Below are 26,161 nucleotides of genomic sequence, written 5' to 3' on the forward strand. Positions count from 1 at the left end.
TTGTATTAGGAGAACGACCATCCATCTGATTGACCCCGCACCCTCCTGGTTGGCCATGGGTTTTGGCCGGGAGCCAATTTCTGGTCATTAGGTTGCTTCAGGGGCCGCATTTTGGAAGGTATGATCTCTGAGGACCTTTTAGGTAGACCTTTTTGTAGGGCTGCCTAAAAACCACCCCGTAGATAAAAAAAAAAATATAAAAAAAAATTAGTGGGTGATCTGATCCCCATGGGCATCTTTCACGGGCAATTTGTAGTGGGAAACGAGTGAACCAAAAGTACAAAAAATGTGTCATGGTTACTGGAGGAACCAAAGTAATCATAAATGGGTGGAAGGCCATTGCATGAGGACGAGGGCTATTGCCTGCCATGGTCAAGTTGGCTCCAATAGTCGTCTGACTCTCAAATCCTCATTCTAAGACCGGAATCACACTTGCGAGTGTCTCGCATCACCCGGCGCGGCTGCACACTCTCCGGACACGAGCGTCTCTGCTGCATAGGAATACCTGCAAGGGACCTGCTCCTGTCAGGAGAGTGTGCGGTCGTGGCGGATGATGCGAGACTTGCTAGAGTCACACACGAGACATTCGCAAGTGTGACTTCGGCCTAAAGGGTGCTTTACACGCTGCGACATCGCTAACGATATTTTGTCAGGGTCTCGGTGTTTGTGACTCGCATCCTGCGTCGTTAGCGACATCGCAGCGTGTAACACCTATGAGCGACCTTAAACGATCGCAAAAGAGGCAAAAATCGTTGGTCTGTGATACGTCGTTCATTTACCAAAAAACGTCTGGTCAGTAGCGAGGTTGTTTGGCGTTCCTGCGGAAGCACAACTCGCCATGTGTGACACCGCAGGAATGAGGAACAACCTTGTACCTGCGGCCGCCAGCAATGAGGAAGAAAGGAGGTGGGCGGGATGTTCATTCCGCTCATCTCCGCCCCTCTGCTTCTATTGGACGGCTGCCATGTGACGTCGCTGTGACGCCGCACGAACCGCCCCCTTAGAAAGGAGGCGGATCAACGACCACAGCAATGTCGCAGGGAAGATAAGTCCGTGTGACAGGTGTAAGCGATGTTGTGCGCCACGGGCAGCGATTTGCCCGTGATGCACACCCGAGGGGAGCGTGTACGCTTGCTAGCGATTTCGCTAGCAAGATCGCAGCGTGTAAAGCACCCTTAAGAATGAGGATTTGAGAGTCAGACGACTATTGGAGCCATCTGGACCATGGCTAGTAATAGCCCTCATCCTGATGTAACAGCCTTCCACCCATGTATGATTACTTTGATTCTTCTAGTAAACAATACACATTTTTTTGTACTTTTGGTTCAGTCTTGTCTCCCACTGGAAATTATGTTTTTCAGATCGCTTTTTAAGACCGGTAGACCCTGACAGTCTACCTCATGTCTGCCAATTGTGGGATCCAACTTTGAAGTCAACAGCTTTTATATCTCCTCTACAGGCTAAAAGGCCACTTTTTCTAGACCAAGTTCACACCAGCATGTAGAATTCATTCTTCCTTTTTTAGTCTAGGAAACAAAGATGGAATCCATGTATATACCAGGAAAGGGTAAAAACAGTAGCATCAGGCCTCCATAGACTAAGGTTATCCATAATCGATACGTCATGGGCCTTCCATGATGCAGAAGCCATTATAGCCAATATGTGACGGGTGGCACCGTTGGGCTTCCATCACCTATTGGCTATAGTGATATCTGTTTAATGGATACATCTTAGAAAACGATTCTAATGCTCATGACGTATCTGTTAAATCGTTACCCACGACGGAAGGAATGGAAGAGTCTACGATTTCCCCAGATTTTGTGGTTTTTCTTTTGTCGTGATCGATGGAGGCAAAAATTAACTACTTTTTTGGCCTGTTTGACAATGGAACCTCAAAGACAGGTTTAGCGTGTACATCAGGGACCTTCAGGAGTGGACCAGATCTTAAGCAGGATTCTCAGAAAGATAATGGGCTATAGCACCTCCTCATCTGTTGAGAAGTGAGATCGGACAAGGTTTATGGGAATCTTTAAGAAGCCATTCTTCTCGCGGAAGTCGTCTATAAACCTACTGGATTGTAGACCACTTTTGAGCGTGGGAGTCCCAATAAAAATACATTTCTTAAGAAAATGATTCTCCTTCCTCCGCCCACATATCAGCGGTGAAGTCAGCCTGGCTCCTAAGGTGTCATTTACTGGCAGAGGAATAACCCAAATGTCAGCGTGTGAGCCCGGCAGACACTGACTTCTATTGTGTCCTGATTTAATGTGTAATCTTGGGGAGGAAGTCTCTCGGGGACTGGAATTTTTATAGATGGATCAGTATCTTTTATTTGCAGCCGGAGGCATTTTATACGAGGTGGGGGTGGTTGGGGTATTTCTCCTCTAAGAGCCTCAGTTCTATCGCTCAGTGTTTTAAGGTTCGAACATCATCTTCTTGTGCATTTTGTGTACGGCGTGTGCCGAGCGCAGCTGCATTGCAAATAGGGGCTTTCATCTGCCGGCAAAAACACTTTTGGCTCTCTACGACATGCAAAGAACACTTTGCCATTAAAATTGATCCAGTCAAGAATCTATAAGCTAAAGTAATGTTCATAGACTGCATATAGTATGACAGCTGAAGGTAACATGGTGCAGGGTAAGGCCCCTTTCACACCAGTTTTTTGCCATCAGTCGCAATCTGTCGAACTTTGAAAAAAAACGGATCCGGCGACTGATTCTGCTGGATCAGTTTTTTTCTCATCGACTTGTATTAGCGACAGATGGCCTCACGTTTCTTCTGTCGTTCGACTGATCCGTCGAAAAATGTTTGTCCATCGGACGGAGACAGCCAAAGTAACGTTTTTTGTGTATGTCGAAAAAACGGACACCGGATCCATCACCGTCTGTTATTTGGTAGAATGGAAGCCTATGAGCGCAGGATCAGGAAATGACGGAATCCGGCGACTGATTCGGTTTATTTTTTTTTTATAACTGAGCATGCTCCAATTATCATTTAGCCCCCAGCTAGTTGGATCCATCAAAAAACAGATCTGTCGCATCAGTTTAGCCACAGTTTGCAATGGATCCGTCGAGAAAACTGATTGTGACTGATGGCAAAAAACTGATGTGTGATAGGGGGCCTAACAGTGGTCCATGGGTGGGACTTTTCCAAGCGGGGAAAAAAAGAAATTTGCAGTGGATATGGACCTCAGACAGCCAATTTGAGAAAATGTGTTAGTGGTGGACGTCACTGGCTGTGTGCAGTACGGACAGTTGCCCACGCGGCCATCCATTGCATGCACTACTCTGGTCCATTGTGTTGTGTTTTTTTTTTTTCTGGTGGAAAAATCACCCATGTGCACTATCCTACTGGCTATAATGGGTCCAAGTATGATCTGTGGTGCACACAGACCGAATATATGTGCACATGTATACACTCCTCTGTGCAAGCTTTTGTGCTGAGGATTTCCACAGGAACACATACAACTGTGGAATCACTATAAGGGTCTGTGCACACATTGCAGTTTTGTTGTATTTTTTTTTTCTGCGCAAATTTATCACAAAACCTGATTTGATTTCTGTCGCTAGCAAAGTGACTGAGATTCCTGAAATCTCATGCACACGTTACCTATCTTGTCCTTGTAGATTGCAGCAGATTTAGGCTTTGTGCGCACGCTGCATCTTTTGCGTTTTTGGTGAATATTTTTGGTTAAAACATGCACCCAAATGCATGCATTTCCTTCCTCCAGCAAAGCCTGAGATTTCTATTTTGCTTTCCGCGTAGTGCATCTGTTTTTTGGCTGCGTTTTTTGAAGACGCAGCCAAGTACAGCATGTCAATTCTTTTTGCATTTTGTCCTTGCGTTTCGGAGGACTGGCAGATCAATCCCCTGATGACTCTGGGACGGCAGGGGATTGATCCCTAGTATCTGGCCAGATGCCAGTCCTCAAAGTCTATGGGGACAAGAATCTTGCGTAAAGGTCTAGGAACAAGCGCTTCATACTTACCGAATCACGCTGTCACATTGCTCCCGCGATCGCTCCCCCACTCACCGGCATCTCTGGTTGCAGTCAGACGCGCCCCCACACTGAGTGACAGCATGTCTGACGCTTCCAATTACAGATGCCGATGGGCGGGTCTATATCGTACTGTAAAATAAACTTAAAAAAAATTGGCGTAGGGTCCCCCCATATTATGATACTTAGCACATATAAAGCCTACAGCTACAGGCTGCAGCCCCCATCTTGCGCTTATCTTGGCTTGGCATCAAAATAGAAAGAATGCATGTAGCTTTAATCAAAAAAACAATAAAATATAACATTGGTTAAAAAAAAAAACCCAGTATGCGCTCCCCCAATTTTGATACCCAGTCAAGATCAAGCCCAGCAGCTGGGAGTTGGTATTCTCAGGCGGGCGGAGACCCATGGTTATTGGGCACCCCCCAGCCTTAAAATATCAGCCTGCAGCTGCCTGGAATTGCCACATCCATTAGATGCGGCAGTCCCGACACTTTACCTGGATCTTTCCGATTGCTCTGCTGCGGTGGCATTCAGGCTAATAAGGAGTTAATTGCAGCCCACAGCTGCCACTAAGCCCTAGATTACAAACACCTAAATAATCCTTTATTTGTAATAAAAGACAAAAAAACACCCTTTTACCATATTATTAACCCCAAAAACACCCCGGTAGGTCCGATGTAATCCACACGAGGTCCCATGACTCTTCCAGCACTGCTGCATCTGAAGCAAACAGCAAGCGCCATAGAACATGAATGCACTTTGTGGGGTTCAAGAAGAGACTAAGCTCGATCAGCGGTGATTTCACTCAGGTTAGCCGCGGTTACAGCTGGAGTCCTCCACCTGTGACAGCAAATTACCTTAGTGATGTCACCCCTGATCACCCGATTCGCTTCATTCACTGCCTGAGCCTCATAGCGGCGGTCATATTCTATGGCGCTTGCTGTGAGCTTCAGATGTACCAGTGCTGGAAGCGTTGTGGGACCTCGTGTGGATTACGTCGGACCTGCAGGGGTGTTTTGGTGGTTAAGAAAGTGGTGAGAGAAGTTATTTTTTGTCTTTTAGTTCAAATAAAGGATTTTTTCTGTTTGTGTTTATTTACTTTCACTGACAGATTAGTAATGGAGGGTCTCATAGACCCTCCCATTACTAATCTAGGGCTTAGTGTCAAATGTGGACTGCCATTAACTCCTTATTACCCTGATTGCCACCACACCAGGGTAATCGGCAAGAGCCAGGTAAAGTGCCAGGACTGTTGCATCTAATCTGAGTGTCTGACCCCTACCAATATGATATTGATCCCGAAGACAGCCCTTTTTTAATTTTTTTTTTCTAATAAAAGGACATGATTATTAGAAACTATTGTAAAATCCTTGCCTCGGCAGACTGTAGAGTTGATGCTTATGGCAGCAAAGCTGATGTAGAGAAATGGTTGCACATGACTGTCATTGCATTACCCTACTAACTTTTCCTCTGACGCTGTGCTCACATAGAGCCATTACATATACCTTGACTGTTCATTAAGGCTTTTTGTATTTTTTTTTGTTTCAGCTCTACAGAGAAGTCATTTCCTTGGAGATCAGCAGGTATGGAAAAGCTAATCCGGTAATGTCTGAAAGTTCTTTACTTCCTTTCATGACACAGAAAATATCCCGTCCTGTAAGGGTCTCGTAATTATATAGTTTGTATGATGGGTGGGCGTCCAGCTTATACGTACATGTGACGGTGATTTTAATGAAGCAACTTTTGATTGATTTGATCTCCTAATTCATCACCAACCTTTAAGGGAATCTGTCAGCAGGTTTTTGCTATCTCATCTGCGCACAGCATGATATAGACAAGAGATCCTGAATCCAACGATGTATCACTTAGATTACTGGCTGCAGCCGTTCTGACAATCAGAATTTTTAGATTGAGCCATGTAGCAGAGTCTGCACCCGCCCACACCAGGCTCTTTATAGAAATTGTACATTGACAGTGAGGTGTCAATCAGTGGTGACCGACTGCCTTAGCTTGACATTGTACGCCTAGCAATGATAAGGCTCTTGCTACTTAAACAAACAACAAATAAAGAAAACATTGATCTGTGACAGTCATATTGAGTGTGACAATCCATGAGTTAACCCTTGCAGCATATTTTATTCAACTTACATAGCAAAAACCTGCTGACAGATTCCCTTTAAGGAACCAAAATAAGAACCATTTTGAACCTAATTTTCAAAAATATCCAACCTCATTTTTATATTGTACTGATGCATGTCAGAGGGTTTGTTCACCTCATCTATAAATGTTGGAAAAGTGAAATCCGTTGGATATTCTATATGTCATGCGAATGTTCATTTTGTTTTGGTTTTTTGCTCTGCTAGCATCCATATGACATGCATTTTTTTTATCTCAGTTGCTATTGTACCACAATCATTTACAGTGTGCTGCGCTACAGAATTGTAATGTATCCGTAAAAAAACGGACGGCATACGGATGGTCTTTGTGCCATCCAGTTTTTTTTCTCACAGCCATAGCTTTGCATTGCTGAGTGTTAAGGGTGCTTTACATGCTGTGACATCGCTAACGATATATCGTGGGGTCACGGTGGTTGTGACGCACATCCGGCGCCGTTAGCGACATCGCAGCGTGTGACGGCTAGGAGCGACGAGCAACCATCGGAAAAACGGCAAAAAACGTTGATCGTTGCCACGTCGCTCCTTTTCCAAATGTCGTTGCTGTTGCATGCTGCTGGTTGTTTCTCGTTCCTGCGGCAGCACACATCGCTGTGTGTGACACCGCAGGAACGACTACCATCTCCTTACCTGCGTCCACTGGCAATGTGGAAGGAAGGAGGTGGGCGGCATGTTCCAGCCGCTCATCTCCAAAAAAAGCTAAGGAAATAATCGCAGATCAGCACTGTCTTAGGCCGCGCGCACATCTGCGGTATTTTGCCGCAAAACCGGATCCGTCACAAATGCGTTTCAGTTCCATTAATTTCCAATTGAATCGCGACAAAATGCGGTCGCATGTGGTTGTGTATGACGCACGCAACCGCATGTGACCGCATCTTGCCGCAATTCCATTGGAAATAAATGGAAGTGAAACGCATTTGTGACGGATCCGGTTTTGCGGCAAAATACCGCAGATGTGCGCGTGGCCTAAGTTTTTATCATTGGTGCAAGTGCAATCCAATTTTTTCTTATTGGATTGCTCTCTGCATATTTCTACGCAGACGTGAGCAAACTGTAATGAATAGTTGGAGTTTTGTGACCCACCAATGCAACAGATCCTACATGGGGATCAGAAATCTGCCTTCATTCCTTAAAAGATAAAAAATGTATCTCCTATCCTATACTTGTGGATTCTGTGACCCTCCGCGATCCCAAGAATAAGGCTTTGCGGAGATGAATGAGCGCTGTACGCGGCTTTTTCTGGCCCTTTCCTATAGAGTGAATGGAGCAGAGGCGTGCATGTTTCACCTCCCGCTTCATTCAGGCAGGTGCTGGTGGTCCCAGGGATCAGACACTCGGTGATCTGGAAAAATTAAACCTGTTTTTCTATTAGACATTCTGATTTAAGGCCGGCTCTTTAAGAATGGACCTTTCAAGGGAATTGCTCTTCAGTGTTTGATCCACTGTAACAGTTGGTTCGATATTAGAGTAAAATATTGACTATAAACATTATATAAAGTCAGAGACCCTCAGAATTACGGTAATGTCCAGATTTAATTACTTCTCGTGGAAGTGATACTCAAAGGTTATATTTATGAAAATTTAGCTCCAGAGATATGGCCTTTTTAATTAGTGCTAATTTGCAAGGTCTTTATACGGGGGTGTAACCCGATAGGGTAATTTTGTGGCGCAGCCTAAAGACACGCCCCTGAGGAATCCTGTTTGCCACCCCCTTAGTAAAGACCATAAAAATTTGTGCTAAATAAAGGACCACAGCTCATCTTTTCCTGTATAATAACTGATAACGCCTCTATATACAGTAGATAAGTGTCCACCATTCGTCCAATTGAGGATGCTGCGCTGGGTCGCAGTTACTTTAATAGAAGTGACCTCGACTGAAGACACCCCTGAGGCAGGACTTATTCTGTTTTCCCGCTCTGTATTTGCAGAGCCCAGCGCGAACCCCATCCCAGAAGTGTTTCTGGTTTTGGTAAACCCTCTCTTTTTGGAGGAGGATATCTGCTATATTTTTATTGTGATCCCTTCTCCCATCTTTTTGCAGGGACAAGGATCCACCACCAAAAAGTAAAGATACAATTTCAACCCTTATATGTCCAATCTGTGCTACACAGCTTCCATCTTCCCATAAGAAATTGTGTCAGGGATGTACATAAAGGGGATGGTTCGCCATGAGATTCCGTCTTCCTAGCCTCTTTATCCCGGTTCTTGTCCCTGGCTCCTTCAGGGGCCAAGAAAAGGGAGATTACTTTAGAGAAGTTTTTGGATTTAGACTCACAGAAGGATCTTATGTCTATCTCTGAAGAGTTAGTGGAGGAAACAGTTTGCTTCGATTCCAGACCTGACTTGGAGAATAAGTATTATTTCTTGTCTGAGGACATGTTAAAGCGGCTTATTGCGTAAGGAGTACAATGAAAATGGTCAAGATCATTCGGACTGTGCGGGATAAAATGTTTGGATGGCTCAAATAAGAAAAGATGGTATTTCCTATGTATGAAAAAATTCAAAGTCTGATTTTAGATGAAGATTCTTCACAGTTTAGAGACACGACTGGTCAGAAATGGAAAACTCTACTGAAGAAATCCTCGGAAACCTCGTCCGCCTTACGAAGAACAAATGTTTTTACAGGTGTGGCAAGATCCATGTTTCGGTGGCTGAATCAACTGGATGATCATCTTAGTTTGGGAACTCCTAAGGACGGTCTGTTATCTTCCTTGCCTCTTCTTCGGAAGGCCACAGGATTCCTGACAGACTTGTCAGAATAGCCGTGAGACTATCTGTTTTGTCAAACTCAACAAGGCAAGTTTTTGGGTAAAGTTGTGGAACGGAGATGTAGTTTCCAGAATCAAGCTTTGCTCTATTCATTTACGAGGACAATTTGTTTGGTCTGGTGTTAGATGAATTTTTGAAAATGCATCAGAGAAAAGATCTTTGACAGGATAGACCACGATACTAGTAAAGTAGGAGGCTGTATCTCAAGATATTTCTTCCAGTGTCATACAATTACTCCCCAGTACCAGAGAGACAGTACGGCAGGGGTCATTATTCTCATCTGTTCCTTGTAAGGAAATGAGGCGGTGCAGTCAGGGAGTGGAACAGGCGACCACGGGAGGCAGTGAGCTCTCCTTCAATGGAAATCTTCAAGCGGAAACTGGATAAACATATAGCTGGGATGATTTGGGAAAGCCTGCACTCGCAGGGGGTTGGACCCGATGGCCCTTGAGGTCCCTTCCAACTCTTCCATATTATGACTTGCAGAATAATCATAAATCTGAAACCTCTAAACTAGGTTCTTTGAGACAGGATTTATTTCCGTATGGACCCATCATTCTGCCTAAAGAGATGTCGTAGTTCCACTTCTTTTCAGGAAATCATTCTTCCTTCTTTTTGCCAAAATCCATCCAACTAGAGAGAAACAAAGTTTTCACTCCTTAGATATACGAAGAGTTGTACTTCACGATCTGCAACGATCAAAGCCTGGAGGAAGGATCAGAGTCTTTATTTCTTTGTTTTGACCATATTGCTGGACACAGACGTCCAAAAAGTACCATTGCTGACTAGATTAAAGGCAACTTGTCAGGTCCAACATGCACCCAGAACCATGAGCAGTTCTTTTTATGTATGCTAGTATATGCATGGACGGTTAGGCATTGATTAGCAATATGCACCCAGAACTGCTCATGGTTCTGCGTGCATATTGGACCTGACAGGTTCCCTTTAAGAGAGCTAATTGTGTAGCATGTAGAAATCTGGATCTGTCACCTCCACAAAAACTTATGGCTCACTCTACTAGGGCTGTATCTGTCTCCTGGGCTTCCTTTGAGCACATTTGCACAGCCGCTACCTGGTCCTTGGTCCATACCTTCTCTAACCATTATAGATTTATTGTCTAATAAATACTTTGCCTTTGGGAAAAAAGTTATCCAGGCTATAGTCCCTCCCTGACATTCTTTGGTATTCCTCCTATGGTGCTGTCGTGGAGAGTGTTTGGAGAAAATTAAAATTAGGCTTACCGGTAATTTTATTTTCTAAGAACCTTACACGACAGCATTGGTAGTTCCTGCCCTTTCTGTTTGATTGTACACTTTATTCTTCGGTGTTACATGAATATTTGAAGCATTCATGCCGGTGTGATCCTTCAGAAAACCACTGGAGATAAGAAGTGGGATTGGACTATTTGACCCCTATTAGAACGGGGAGTTGACCTTTGTGCTGTCGTGGAGGGTTCTCAGAAAACAAATTACTGATAAGTCTAATTCTAAATTTTTTATTTATTTTTTTTTTTAGATGAGTAAAATCTTTTTTTTTTTTAAATATTCATTTATGTATTTATTTATTCCACTATTTGAGTTGTTCAAAACAGTATTGACATTCCTAGGATTTTTTTTCATCTTAATTTGAAAACTTTAGTTGGTGCCGTTTGTAAACACTGTCAGTTTTTTGTTTTATCTTTTATTTTTCATCTACATGTTTTGATCTGCAGTGTGACTTTTGCAGTTACTACTCTTTTAAGTAGTTAAAAGATGTATTAACAGAAATGTGACAGAATTTTGTCCCAAAAATCAACATCACAATTGAACAGAAATCACATCGGCAGTTAAATAGTGATAACTGTTTCAGTAGAATATAAATAGAGAGAGAGTGAGTGTTTGTTTATCCGAGTATAATGGAACGCAATGTGAATCTCAAGCATTTTTCTGGAACATTTCCCAGAAAAATGCTTGCGTTCCCCATTGACTGACTTCCATTATACTCTGGTACTCTAGTCGTACCGATCAAAGCATTTAAATGCTCTTAATGAGTACCTAGCATGGCAGTGCTTACTCATCACTAGTTACGAGTACTGAGCCCCCGAGCATGGTAGTGCTCGTTCATCACTAGCTACGAGTACTGAGCACTCGAGCATGGTAGTGCTCATGTTACACTCTGGACTAGCCAGGTAGTCACAGGCCCTTGCTCAAACACCAGTCCCCTAAAAAAAAGTAACAGCAGCCAACCTAAAACACCCTGAGTCCACCCCTCTCAGGCTTTGACGTTCACACCCGGGGGTGGAGCCAGGCGGTTGGCCATGCCCACCGAGGAGTTCGGATAGCCTGAGGCGGGAAAAACAGAGATGAAGTTAGGGAGGAGAGTAGTCGAGTAGGAAAAGTGTCTGTCGGGGATCTGGGTCGTAGCCCAGATACCCTCTTGCTAGGAGGCAGACGGTGGTTGCCGCCTGCAGGAGCCGGAAAGACGGCTGGTGGAACCGTAAGGGACCGGGACAGGGTAGTGGCCCGCCGGTACCGAACCGGGGAACCAACTGGAAACCGGAGCACCAGGAAGGGTACTCAGACCCAGAACAAGGCCCAGAAACCACTGGACCGAGTCAAATTCACTGATTGGGGTCTGGACCTTAGGTTCTTTCCCACCCAAGTCCCGACTGAAGACAACAGCCCAACGAGGGGGATAGAAAGCCACCGCTCAGGCAGAGAGATCCCACGGGCCAGCGTCTGCGGGCAAACGGGCTCTCCCGACACACACACAAAGCCGGGGAGCGGACTCCCGTCGCGGAAGCGCAGGCAGTCAAAATCTACAAAACGAGGTGCAGGAGAAAGGCAAGAACCACCAAACCGGGTGGGGGACCAGACGCAGCCGGCTGCGGGCACCAGCCACCATCTTTTTGGTTTACTAGAGACTCAGGTGTATCTGTCATAGTGAGTACAACAGTGCCCTCGGGCCCTGCATCGCGCCAACGCACCCGCACCCCTACATCCTAATCCCCAACAACCGGGCCCCGGGACCATCAACCCCCTATCCACGGAGGGGTCAACACCTGGCTGCACAACATCGGCCCCGGGAGCCTAGTCAATGGCAGTGGTGGTGTCCACACTCACATGACCCGTGGGTGGCGTCACGAACTTAAACCCAAAACCGCGGGTCCGGCCGTGAACCTCCCCACCGAAACCCCTCACGTAGCGCCAGCCTCCCTTCAGAGCGACGTGACCCCCGGGCCCGGAGGAGCTGGAGCACCGACGAGCCCGGATCCGAGCGGCTCGGCTGCGGCCGAGCCCCAGGGCGGTACACTAACTCATCACTAGTTACGAGTACTTAGCACCCGAGCATGGTAGTGCCCGTTCATCACTAGTTATGAGTACAGAGCAACCGAGCATGGTAGTGCTCACTCATCACTACTTACCAGTACTGAGCACCTGAGCATGGTAGTGCTCGCTCATCACTAGTTACCAGTACTGAGCACCCGAGCATGGTAGTGCCCGCTTATCACTAGTTACCAGTACTGAGCACCCGAGCATGGTAGTGCCCGCTCATCACTAGTTACCAGTACTGAGCATGGTAGTGCTCACTGATCACTAGTCATAATCTATATAGTTTGTATTGTGAAATCTGATGGCATATCTGCTTTAATGTTTAAGGATAAATTAGGGTTAGTCCATTAATGACTGTTGGTGTAATGCACCAGGGATAGGTGGTGGATGTGAGCGATGTACATACATGTTCTCAAGGCCTGGCTGAGTATCGCAGTTTGTCGTTCATGAGAAATGGGCATCTATGTCTGTTTTCAGATCAGTTACTTCTTTGTTATCACAACAGAGCAGCCATTATCGGCGTTCTTTCAGCTGTCGGAACTAAAGGAGAGTAAGATGGCACGTGCCTCTCCGCTCGTCTCTCACGCCGTGTAATTATCAGCGTCCGTCAGTTTGCAGGAATTGCTTTTGAAATATATTTTTTTTTCTGCAGCGTGAAGTGCTTTCTGATTTTTATAGCATGTCAACAAGGCTCAAACAGCCTGGAGTGCGGGATTAGTGCCATTCCGATCCCTCCATAAGGAGATTGTGCCGAGTCATCACTACGGTATCAAGACGCGATAATGCGTTCACCAAGCCTAAATTATTTGCATAGCCCTTGATGCATCTAGCAGCAGACCTAAAATTAAATCATCCAAATGGGTTCCTGGCGTCCCGTGGAACGAGTTCATTTAAAGAAATGATCTTGATGAGATGCAGGAGGATGCAATTCCCATATTTGTGCAGGCATCACAGCTGTTTATTTGACATCGATGATCATTCTTGTGACATTTCAGCTCCGCGCAGTTCCCAGATTGAATGATGTGTATAGTGCACACATGTTTTGAAGAGTCGGCTGTCACACTGTTGATTAAAATGATGAAAAATTCAAATTACATCCGTCCATCATTTAGTTTTATGCAGCATGTAGGATACTGCAATTGTATAGCAAATAAGAAATGTTGCCTTCTATCCATTGCTGATTTTACTGTACAAGATTAGGCTGCTTTCACACTACGTTTATTTAACATGCGTCATGAACGTTTTTTTGCTGCAAAAGCGGATCCTGCTTTTACAGCAAAAAACGCATGTAAACGCATGTCTTACTTTGCAGGATCCTGTCACTGGATGTTTAGGGGCGGGCATTGGAGTCATGTGATCGGGAGTGAGGGGAACTAAACGTGCCAGACTGGGAGCCGGCTTCTGACAGCTGCAGACGCTCGTAACCAAGGTAAACATCGGGTATACTTGCTTGGATACCCGATATTTATCTTGGTTACGAGTATCTGCAGCTGCTAGGAGCAGGGCTGCCTGCACACGTAACCAACGTAAACATCCGGTAACTAAGAGAAGTGGTTACCCGATATTTACCTTGGTTACGAGTGTCCGCAGCTCTCAGGTGGGGGAGAGGGGGAGGAGAGGAAGGGGGAAAGACAGAGATAGAGAGGGTGAGGGAGGGAGGGAGGAGGAGAGAGAGACAGATCACGCGAGACTGGTTCTGGGCATGCTCAGTACTTTCTGGGCATGCTCAGTACAAAAGCAGGATCCTGTTACAACGCAACTCAACGCATTCTGCTAGGCAGGATCCAGCGCTCATTGAAATGCATTGCAGCTCGCGGCGCAATGTGAAGGATCCTGTGAGATGCATTATTTTGACAAAGGTAAAAAACGCTACAAGTAGCGTTTTTGAAACGTTAAAATAACGCAAAAGTACGGATCCTGTGTCTAACGCACGCAAACGCATGCGAACGCAGGTGGACGCGAGTCCATTGCAAATGCATTGAAGTGAAAACTCATTTGCACTGGATCCGTTTTTCCGCTAAAAAAACGTTATGGACGGATGTTAAACGTAGTGTGAAACCAGCCTTAGAAACACTATACTCCTGTCCATGTACAGTGGAACCTTGGTTAACGAGAACAATCCGTTCTGGGACTGTGCTTGTTAACCAAGTTACTCGTCTAGCAAAGCAAGATTTCCCATAGGAAATCATTGCAATGCAGACAATTCGTTCCACAACTTGTTAAATGTCCCATCCTGGTCCCCTATTGTGCCATTCCACACATGCACAAACACGCACAAGCGCACACACACACACACACACAAACAAACAAACAAACAAACAAACCAAACACACACACGCGCGCACATATTATGCTCACCTTACCTTCCGTTCCATCGCCGGTCTCCTGGGACAAAATGTTCTCCGATACGGGCTGTGTGTCGGGTAACCATAACAACGAGGGAGGAACTTCCGCTACCAAAGCGCTCAAGTCAAAGGCAGAGCCGCTTGCCTCTGATTGGCCAGCGCACTGCCTTTAAGTAGCGGTGACAGGAAGTTCCTGCTTCGTCGCTATGGTTGCCAATGCACAGCCTGGAGTGGAGCAACGAACTCCAGGACCCAGGAGGCCGGCGATGAAACGGAAGGTACACATATTATGCTCACCTTACCTTCCGTTCCATCGCCAGCCTCCTGGGTCTTGTAGTTTGCCGCGAGGACGTCATGATATACCCGGGAATTACAAGAACCATGAGGCCGGCGGTGGAACGGAAGGTAAGGTGAGCATAATACTGTATATGTGTGTGTGTGTGTTTGTGTGGACTGCAAGTGCGGGTTAGAGCGCGGTGGATGTACGGAACCGGAAGTGTAATAATTATACTTTTTAACATCCACTCCACCATCATGATATAACCAATTTATATATTCTCTCAATATATTTGGTGCGTGGTACATAAGGACCGTGGATAAATCGCACAACGTGCAACACAACAAAAAGGAGGAAGCGATCAGACATCCAATGCAATTGAAAGTATGTATGTATTAATTAGCAAGTGCAAAGTATGGGGATAAGCATACACAGAGGGGCATACAAACGGTGGTGTCCACCAATACATAATAATAATGATAATGATAGTGATGGAGGGTGTCTGGGGACACCAATCAGACAATGGTTACAATCTCCATATTGATTCCCCTACCATAGGGTATGATCCACATATCACTGTCTGAAGAGAATCCACAGAGGCCCTCCACCATCCAGGCGGCCGATCAGATCATAATACCTATAACAATATATATGCAGCACACCATGGAACACCTCAGTACACTCACCGGAGCCCCCCACCCACCGGAACCGGAAGTGTGTGCGGTGAGGATTTTGCTCGTACAGCAAAAGCTTTCTCGTAAGTCAAGTTACAAATTTACAGAAAGCTTTGCTTGTTAAGCGAAATTCTCGTTAAGTGGGTTACTCGTTAAGCGAGGTTCCACTGTATGTGTAATTGTATCGTAGCCTATTTTGACTTCAAAGTACCACAAATTAAGGACAGGTGGCGGCTTTCTTCGTGTAATAGCACCACACCTCTTTATTGGTTACACCTGGTATTGCAACTCAGTTTTATGGAAATAAAATGAAACATATCTGCAGCCCACAATCTGGGGAAAGGTGTGGCGCTGTTTTTAGAAGAGGGCAATCGTGTTTTTCCCCATTCCGTGCAATCCCTTAGATTCATGGCTGCACATAGAGAAGGACTTTTTGGCAAAGGAATAAGGGGTCCTGTAAAGGCCACTTTACACACAGAGATAAATCTTTGGCAGATCTGTGGTTGCAGTGAAATCATGGACATATTGTTCCATTTGTACACAGCCACAAACCTGCCACTGATTGTCCACAATTCCACTGCAACCACAGATCTGCCAAAGATTTATCTCTGTGTGTAAAGTGGCCTTAATACTTCATGATACAACACATTTCTAGCTTTTGGACTCTGCTCATTTTTGCAGTTCTCTTCCCGATCCTTGGCAGGGCAGTTTTACCCTTAGATTAGTTTTCTTTCCTTTTGTTTCAGAAAGTTTGAATATTTGCACCACTATATGGCAAAGTCATGGTTGTCAACCTGATCTTGGGGACTCACATTTTCATAGTCAGTTGCCCTTGTGCATTTTGCATTTATTGTAATAAAAATGTATTATAATAATTTTATATATTACATTTATTATAATAAAAAAAAAGCCTCCTTGGAAACTTTGAGTACTTCAGAGACCCGATAAAACACCAGAATTAAACGTTACAGAATAAACTGGCTTTTTGAGAGGCTCCACTGTCTCACTATTTTGACAGCTGTGTGAGACTTCCTACAGCAAAAGAAGAAAAATCCAGCTCCCAAAAATTTGGATAAAATGTAAAGACTTTATTGCAAACTCACTGTATTAAAATTAAAATAGCAAAAGGTTTTAAAAATTACATGACCCCAAGGGGTAAAACAATGACCATAGATGTAAACGGTAAGACTTCCTGCCTCTTAGCTAGGAGGATATCACAACGGGGAGACTTTGTTCAGTACAGAAACATACTGTTTTCATGCTTGTTTTTGTGATTTCTGATGCAATAGAATTGATTCCTATGTATTACAAAACCTCTTCAGATGTAAAACCCATCAGCTTCTCTTCAGTGTCTGTTGTGGGCTGTTTGTGTAGGTACTAAGAGTCTCCGTATTCGCCCTTTAGGTTTCAAAGCTGCTATGTACCCCATAGTTAATTGGTCCTTTACAAGCCGCTATTTCCGCTTTCAGCAGATGTTTCCTTGAGATGCAGCTATGGTCTCCTCCTGTAAATTGCTGTTTAGCAGCAGATTTGTCCTCCTTTATCTGGGCTGCATACTACACAAACATCGTATCACATATGTGTAATTAATTTTCTATATGAAGTAAAATCTGGGGTCTTGGCAATGAGAATTCGGAAATTGTTTGCAATAATTTTTGTTTGACCCCCCCTTCCCCTTTCCCTCTTCATTTATTGAACATTGGGATGCATTGGTAAATTAATTCTCCATGTTTGCACATTGCTTTATGAGGAAAAAAATAGGTACATTGATTCTTCCATTATATTTTCTGGACCAGAAATGGTGAAACAGGCACCAGTGACAGTGCAGAAGTTGTATAGACTTTACACCAGGTTGTATCTCCTAGAGAAAAAAAAACTGTTTCCCACTATGTGTACTCACTTCAGGAAACTTAAAGTAAAACCTCTATTCCTAATAGGGGGGGGGGGGGAAGAAATCTGATTTTTATTTTTTTTATGATGTGTTTGATAGTCTTCAGATTCCATCTTTTTTTATTGGGGGGTGTGGGGGGGATCGGAATTTTTTATGACATGTTTGATAGTCTTAAGATTCCATCTTTTTTATGGCGGGGAGTTGTTGGGGGGCAATTGTTCTCCATTCTTGCTTAAAGATAGTCTTTTGGAATTAGAGAGTCTCTTAGAAATAAAAAATAGAAATACTGCAATTTTCACAGGCTTTTTAGACTTCCAACTTCCTTTTTGTTATAGGAAACAACACATGTACATTGGCCACAATGAACAAATTTAACCCCTATTTTCTCTATTGAAGTATCTAATGAGCGTGTGCAAAGGTGTAAAAGAAGAGTGAGCTGCAGCTGTTGAATTGTGTTAGCATTGTGTATAGAGATGTTATTGGACATTGTAATCCTAGTAGAATAAAGCAACTGGATATGGATATACCGTATGAAAATTGATATAACAGCTTGGTAATCCACCAAGTATTAAATACGCCTAAAATATAACTTTTAATAAAAATATGAGATAAAATGGAGGACCAGACATACATATATAGCGCGATTGCGCCTAAAAATTGTCACAGTTGTGATATCCTATATCATAAGTATTAGGAAAATACTATCACAGACAATAATAGCTAGTAGGCAATAGAATAATCGGCATTGAATAACCCTCATTTAAGTAATGGATGGAGGGAGAAAAAGGCAACAATCTCACCCGTCTTCACTTCATTAGGGGTGAGTGTTCCTCAGCCGCAGAAGGTATAGGAAACGGAGTTGCCACATTAATAAGATCCTGTGGCTTCCACATGTGTTCCACGGGTTCCCTTACAAACAACTCCGATGTCATAACATGGAAACTTTTTCCTTTTCTCAACGCGTTTCAATAAATCATCAGGAGAATTAGAAAAGAAATGTGGTGTCTTTTCAGTGAAACCGGCATATCCGCCGCAAGGTTCAGACACCCATCCAAAGCCACATTGAAATGTCACTCATAGGACCGGCACATCAGCCACTATATGGGTCCAAAGAAAACCAAATGAGTCTCTAAGAGCAAAAGCAAACGGCCTCACAACATCAGATAATATCAGTTCGGATGGCCAAATACAGTTTGCGTACTTACCAAGGTCCCGACACGTGGCACTAACTGGTACTATGCCACCGTGCCGAGCGCCGGCATAAGGTTTAAATAACAGAGCATTACCGCTCTGAAAACAGGCGTGTGACGTCACATCCGTCCCACGGGTGCCCGGCCACTTCCTGCGGGTCATCCCGTATTGAGACGCATGTGACCCAGGATAGAGTCCTGGAACGCAGGACGCTCCGCGCATGCGCAGATGAACGGCCGCTGCCTCTTACAGTGCAGCAGGCGCATCAGCCTGCTGTCGTCATGTACGGGAATCTTGACAGAGCAAACATTCCACAAAATCATGCCCCGAGACACACTGTCCCAGGTTTAGCAGATGATCCAGATTAGATATGGCCATGCCATTATGGTAAAGCGGACAATTTTGAGACAACAATTTATATATTGTGGTCCAGATTGTAATCCTGCCTAAGATGATAATGAGCCTTCTGAAAACGCTTTCTGAAAAGATCAGAGATATTAATCTAAAACTGGCCATAGTATCCAATGTGAAAATTGCAAGATTTCAATTTTCTTAAATGAAGACCGTAATAGTAAAAATTAAAATTAGTAAATTATAGTAAAAAAAAAACTGATTTAAACAGATAATTTTCTGATCGCTTCCCTTTAAGTTAGTTTTGTAGAATTAAAAGTGGCTTTTATAAACCGATCCAAATGCTTTTGCGTAAAACTCAATGGAACTGTAATTACATATGTACGGAAATACTTGATATTGTGACATTAATACCCAGTGTTCCAGAAAAATAGGTAATATTGCAAATCCTGGTGACTTTTTTTTTTTTCTTTCTTTTTTGCTCTTATTGAGTTAATATTATACTTGTCTCACTTTGTATTCTCACTAGTTTTCTTTTGAGGTTTGTTTATACTAGAAAATATGTCACTAAGTCTTGTCCCCATCACAAGGGGCTCTTTGTATTCCGTTCGCCGGGGAGGACTCTCTTCATACTTTTGTTTTTAACGATAAGAGGCATATAAGTGGTTTTAACACAAGAGATGGTAAACTTTAGGTCAGCGGAAGGAATGCTTTTGGCTCTTTAGTTATTTATACAATTTGTGCTATAATTGGAGAAATGGGCCGGTATGAAGAGGATGTCGGCTTTGACACGGCGCCAGCTGGAACGCCAAATTAACCATTTCCTAACTTCTTAAAAATTAGGTCTTTGATAGTAAAATATTTTGGCGTTTTGAGAATTCCCACTTCCCCCCCAAAAAATTAGATTGAAAACAGTCACTGACAATTCATGTCTCTTATACAGAGAGACAGAGCGTATTATTTTGGTCTGTGGCCTAACATACAAGTGCGTCTCAATAAATTAGAATATCATCAAAAAGTTAATTTATTTCAGTAATTCAATACAAAAATGGAAACACGTATATTATGTAGAGTCATTACACACAGAGGGATCTATTCCTATATATTATATAGTCATTACACGCAGAGGGATCTATTCCTATATATTATATAGCATCATTACACACAGAGGGATCTATTTCTATATATTATATAGTCATTACACACAGAGGGATCTATTCCTATATATTATATAGTCATTACACACAGAGCGATCTATTCAAATACATTATATAGAGTCATTATACACAGAGGGATCTATTTCTTTATATTATATAGTCATTGCACACAGAGGTATCTATTCCTATATATTATATAGAGTCATTACACACAGAGGGATCTATTCCTATATATTATATAGTCATTACACACAGAGGGATCTATTCCTATATATTATATAGTCATTACACACAGAGGGATCTATTCCTATATATTATATAGTCATTACACGCAGAGGGATCTATTCCTATATATTATATAGTCATTACACACAGAGGGATCAATTTCACATGTTTATTTCTGTTGATGTTGATGATTATGGCTTACAGCCAATGAAAACCGAAAAGTCATTATCTCAGAAATTTAGAATATTATATAAGACCAACTGTAAAAGTGATTTTAATCTCATAAATGTTGGTGTCTACTGAAACGTCTGTGCAGTAAATGCCTCAATACTTGGGGCTCCTTTTGCATGAGTTACTGCATCAATGCGGCGTGGCATGGAGGCGATCAGCCTGTGGCACTGCTGAGGTGTTATGGAAGCCCAGGTTGCTTTGATAGCAGCCTTCAGTTCATCTGCATTGTTGGGTTTGGTGCCTCTCATCTTCCTCTTAACAATACTTCATAGATTCTCTATGGGGTTTAGGTCAGGTGAGTTTTCTGACCAGTCAAGCACAGCGATACTGTGGTTAGTAAACCAGGTATTTGTACTTTTGGCAGTGTGGACCCTTAAAAGGGTGTTCGTATCTCGTACATTTATGGCATAGTCAAAGAATATCTAGATTACAAGCCATAAATTTATGGTAGAATCTGGTCCCATCCATCGGACACCACGTCTAGGTTGAAAACAGGAGCCATCACACGATACTTTGAGTAGACAAGTGGACATCAACTGGTCGGATCTGTATTTACTATGAAATTATTGCATAGCCTATGGATATGCCATCGATGTGTGAAAATGGGAATACCCCTTTAAGTTGTGTGAATTGTTTTTGACTTGGTATTTCCCTTTTTGTAGTGATTACACCACTCTTTACGTGATGGTTTGTTTTCGGTTTCAGATGCATCGTCCGGAGGTCCCCCGAAGCAGAGATTGTCTGACTCTACTCATCCCAACCACTTCCTCATCCGATCCGACCCAGAGCCTGTGACCATGTATTCCCCGGAGCAGACGTCACTTCATGAAAGTGAGGGTCTGTTCTGGGTTATTTTTTTTTGTTTTATTGTTTCATATAAGTTACTGGCTACTTTGGGTTTACTTTGTAGCGTAACTTTTACCACTCTGCTTTTCAGGATCTTTAGGCAACTCAAGAAGCTCCACGCAGATGAACTCGTACTCCGACAGCGGTTACCAGGAAGCCGGCACTTTTCACAACCACAATGCGGGTAAACCCGAACTGCGCCAACAACACTCATTCTCAGGATCTACCAGTAACCACTTGGTGAGGTCCTCAAGGGCTGAAGGCCAAACCTTAGTCCAGGTATGGGGTTTTTTTTATCCTTTTATATTGCGTTCCCTGAGTATCATTGTCTTCATATATTTTCATATATTTTCTCGCTTTCATTGTGATTAGATATCGGCTGCTCGGTTATTTCTGTGATGTGAAAAATCCAGCAGTATTATATTGTTATCCTTTTTTTTTATGTTTTTTTGCTCATAACATTGTTCTAAAGATATGATTTATCCTCCCGCTGTAACCGCTTTGGCGAAGACAGCGGTGTCTTATTATATTTTCATCTTGTTATTGTACATGTCTGGATGTATTTCCATTCTGTAATTTTAATTGTGTTCAGCTCAGAGGAAACTGCTCATAAAGAGGACTTTCCGACTTTATCAGTATTTGCGTTGGAGATGTGTAGCCTTCCTTATTCGGCATTTACCTGCCTTGAACCAATCTTAAAGGGCCCCGGCCATGTTGAAAATACAGTCCATGTGTTTATAGCAAACTGAGAGGAGCAGGTTAATAGACATTTTAGTGAAAGACTTGTTGAAGTACTTTAGTAGAACTAGTATTTTTTTTCTACTAAGTTTGGGTTTAGGACAGATCACTGATTAGGACCGCCCACTGGACTCCTAGGTCTGGAATGAGTAGAGCTATAAATCATTGAAGGACAAGTTATACTGTCTCTTCCCACATACATATATAAAGGGAGCTGGTCATGTCATGTTTTTTATATTAAACTGCCCACAATGTGTTTTAAATGATACATGGTTTAATACCTTCAGTGTCAGTATTAGGGGCGGACTTTTGCTGGGATAGTCACAGTCACTCAAGTTCAGGCATAATTCTTATTTTAACTTAGTCACACGCCCAATATTGTAATTGATAATACCACAGGTCCTTCAACTTCTCTACTGAGCTCCACCCATTACGGTTACATGAGCGTGACATTAGCACAGGTCTTTCACCACCACTTCTGTTCAGCTGATTACCATAGGTCCTTCAACATCACTTCTCTGCTGAGCTCCACCTATTACGGTCACATGAGCGTGACATCAGCACAGGTCCTTCACCACCACTTCTGTTCAGATGATTACCATAGGTCCTTCAACATCACTTCTCTGCTGAGCTCCACCCATTACGGTTACATGAGCGTGACATTAGCACAGGTCCTTCACCACTTCTCTACTGCTGATTACCATAGGTCCTTCAACATCAGTTCTCTGCTGAGCTCCACCTATTACGGTTACATGAGCGTGACATTAGCACAGGTCCTTCACCACTTCTCTACTGCTGATTACCATAGGTCCTTCAACATCACTTCTCTGCTGAGCTCCACCCTCTACGGTCACATGAGTGTGACATCAGCACAGGTCTTTCACCACCACTTCTGTTCAGATGATTACCATAGGTCCTTCAACATCACTTCTCTGCTGAGCTCCACCTATTACGGTCACATGAGCGTGACATCAGCACAGGTCCTTCACCACCACTCCTGTTCAGATGATTACCATAGGTCCTTCAACATCACTTCTCTGCTGAGCTCCACCCTCTACGGTCACATGAGCGTGACATCAGCACAGGTCCTTCACCACCACTTCTGTTCAGATGATTACCATAGGTCCTTCAACATCACTTCTCTGCTGAGCTCCACCCATTACGGTTACATGAGCGTGACATTAGCACAGGTCCTTCACCACTTCTCTACTGCTGATTACCATAGGTCCTTCAACATCAGTTCTCTGCTGAGCTCCACCTATTACGGTTACATGAGCGTGACATTAGCACAGGTCCTTCACCACTTCTCTACTGCTGATTACCATAGGTCCTTCAACATCACTTCTCTGCTGAGCTCCACCCTCTACGGTCACATGAGTGTGACATCAGCACAGGTCTTTCACCACCACTTCTGTTCAGATGATTACCATAGGTCCTTCAACATCACTTCTCTGCTGAGCTCCACCTATTACGGTCACATGAGCGTGACATTAGCACAGATCCTTCACCACCACTTCTCTTCTAATTACCATAGGTCCTTCAACATCAGTTCTTTGCTGAGCTCTGCCTATTACAGTCACATGAGCGTGACCTCACCACAGGTCCTTCACCACCACTTCTTTTCTGATTACCACAGGTCATTCAACATCAGTTCTCTGCTGAGCTCCGCCCACTAAGATCACATGATCGTGACATCAGGACAGGTCCTTCACATCTCTGGAGCTCAGCATTGGAGAAGTGGTGGTGTAGGACCTGTGCTCATGTCACAATCATGTGACCTTAATGTGCGGAGCTCAGCACAGAAGTGCTGGTGAAGAACCTCTGGTGTAATGAATTACAATGCTGAGGACATGACTAAGTTTAAAAAAAAAAAAAGAATCCTGCCTGAACTTGAGCAACAGTGACTCAACCAAGCAAAAGCTCCGCCCCATGACTGAAACCTGAAGTATTTACTGCATTAACGAAAGCATATAAAGTCTTTATTTAAGATAAATGTTTTTCTTTTTTTGTTTCTTTTTATTATTTAAAACACATTAAGGGTGATTTAATATAAAAAAAAAAAACATGACCAGTTACCTTTAATAATCTGTTCTGCTCCTCCTGCTTTGCTACATTCTGCCCGCAAATCTTGCCAAATGCTGGGTTCATTTTTCCAAATGGCTTTTTTTTTCTCAAAATGTTCTTTATAATGATTGTTTTATGAAAATGGTTGAGTGTGAATTTTACGATTTAAGTCAAGCCTGCAAGGTTATGTTTTTGTATTGCATAGCAAAATTTTCAAATAATTAGCAGTCCAATTAATATTTGATCAAGTTTAGTCCACTATAGGAGCATCCCAAACAGGAAGAATCTTTTCTCTGTGGTTGAGTTTTTGTAGGTTTTTCAGAAAAGAGGGTCCTCCGGTGCTGGAGCTTTAGGCGGCTAATGGACTTGGGCTATGTTCACATAGGGCATTTTTGCTCAGTATTTTTCTTTTGCAGCAAAACCTCATCTTTTGCCAGGAAATAACCTGGGTTTTGCCACTTTTTTTTTTCTTTTGTAGGGATTTTGCATGGATGAAAAATGCTGTAAGGCTATGTGCACAAAGTGTGTTTTTCGCTGCATTTTTGCACGTTTTTCGCGGCGTTTTTGGCCTCAAAACTGCATGACTTTGCTTCCCCAGCAAAGTCTGAGTTTTCATTTTTGCTGTCCGCACACAACTTTTTTTTTTTTTTTTTTAAGCTGCGTTTTTGAGCTTAAAAAAAATGGACATGTCAATTCTTTCCTGCGTTTTTCTGCGATTTCTCCCCTTTCAATGCATTGGAAAAACCCAGAAAACCGCAGAGATCAAAAACGCACCAAAACGCGTTTTTTGCCGCGGTGCGTTTTTGTGCGTTTTTAGCGGCCAAAAACGCAGCGTCATTAAAAACACAGCGTGTGCACATAGCCCAAAACCGCGGCAAAAAGGGTGAAAAGAATTGACATGCTCATTCTTTCAAAAACAGAGCAAAGTCAAGGTGGATGACAAAACGGAAAAAAAAGTGTGTGTGTGATTGATTGCTGGGACCTCATAGACTTTGATGGGACTGTGAAGGTTATATTAGCATTGATTTGCATAGAGCCAAGGCAAAAACCATGCTAAAAAATGCCCTATGTAAACTGTGAACATAGCCTTATTGTTCTTATGAAGCCCAAAAATGCAATCCTAGATCTGTTAATTGCAAACCTTGAGAGCGTCATGTTCTTTGCTCTTCCTTTGAAACCTTTTGGCCCTGTGCACACACTGCATTTTTTGCTGCGGTTTTTGCTGCAGAAAAGGTGCAGTTTTTGCTGATAACCTTCCTGCAGTCCTTCCCTAGCAAAATCTGAGAAATTAAAAATGCTGTGCGTTTTTGTTTTTTGTTTTTTTTTTTTTTACATATAGGTTTTTGCTGCAGAATTAAAAAAATAAGTAACATGTCACTTCTTTTCTCCACATACCTGCGGTTTTGCCATTACATAATGGTTAAAAACCAAAGGAACTAACCCGCGGAAAAAGCGGACCCAACTTGACAAAACCACGGGTGCGTTTTACTGCGGTTTTTGCCACGGGTGAGGAATTATTGCAGAGGGTGCAAGGGTGTTTTTTTTTTAAGTCCATGATGTTTGAGAACTTTATCATTAAAGTAATTGGACTTCAGGTTTGTACCAACTTATCCAAGAGCAGCATAATGTAGAGCCAGAGACCCTGATTCCAGCTGTGTCACTTGCTGTACTTTTGATAATCTGCTGATGAAACAATGATTTTATCACTAGAAGACTAGTAAACCTGCTGCTAAGTAGTCAACCACGGCCCCCAGCATTGATTTGCAGCTTTCTGCCTATGCACAGTGTGCACAGAAAGCTGCCAATCGGAGGAGTGGGCAGGGTTATACATAGCTCAGCATTCAGAGAACTTGTTAGATGTGCAACAGATAAAACAGGGATTATAGGGAAACAACAGCAAACAACCAAGTAAGTCAC

The 26,161-nt window shown here is 43.2% G+C and overlaps 1 protein-coding gene across 1 annotated transcript in view; it reads left to right on the forward strand.

The window, feature by feature from the left end:
* The window catches only part of PKP4 (plakophilin 4), a 391,306-nt gene that overhangs the window by 235,465 nt on the left and 129,680 nt on the right, over positions 1-26,161 (forward strand). The window contains exons 4-6 of the mRNA XM_075317248.1: positions 5,549-5,583; positions 21,302-21,427; positions 21,534-21,721. Coding sequence (XP_075173363.1) covers positions 5,549-5,583; positions 21,302-21,427; positions 21,534-21,721 — 349 coding nt within the window. The remainder of the gene's footprint in view (positions 1-5,548; positions 5,584-21,301; positions 21,428-21,533; positions 21,722-26,161) is intronic.

This window comes from Anomaloglossus baeobatrachus, chromosome 7 (genome assembly GCF_048569485.1).
Source record: "Anomaloglossus baeobatrachus isolate aAnoBae1 chromosome 7, aAnoBae1.hap1, whole genome shotgun sequence".
Lineage (NCBI taxonomy): Eukaryota > Metazoa > Chordata > Amphibia > Anura > Aromobatidae > Anomaloglossus > Anomaloglossus baeobatrachus.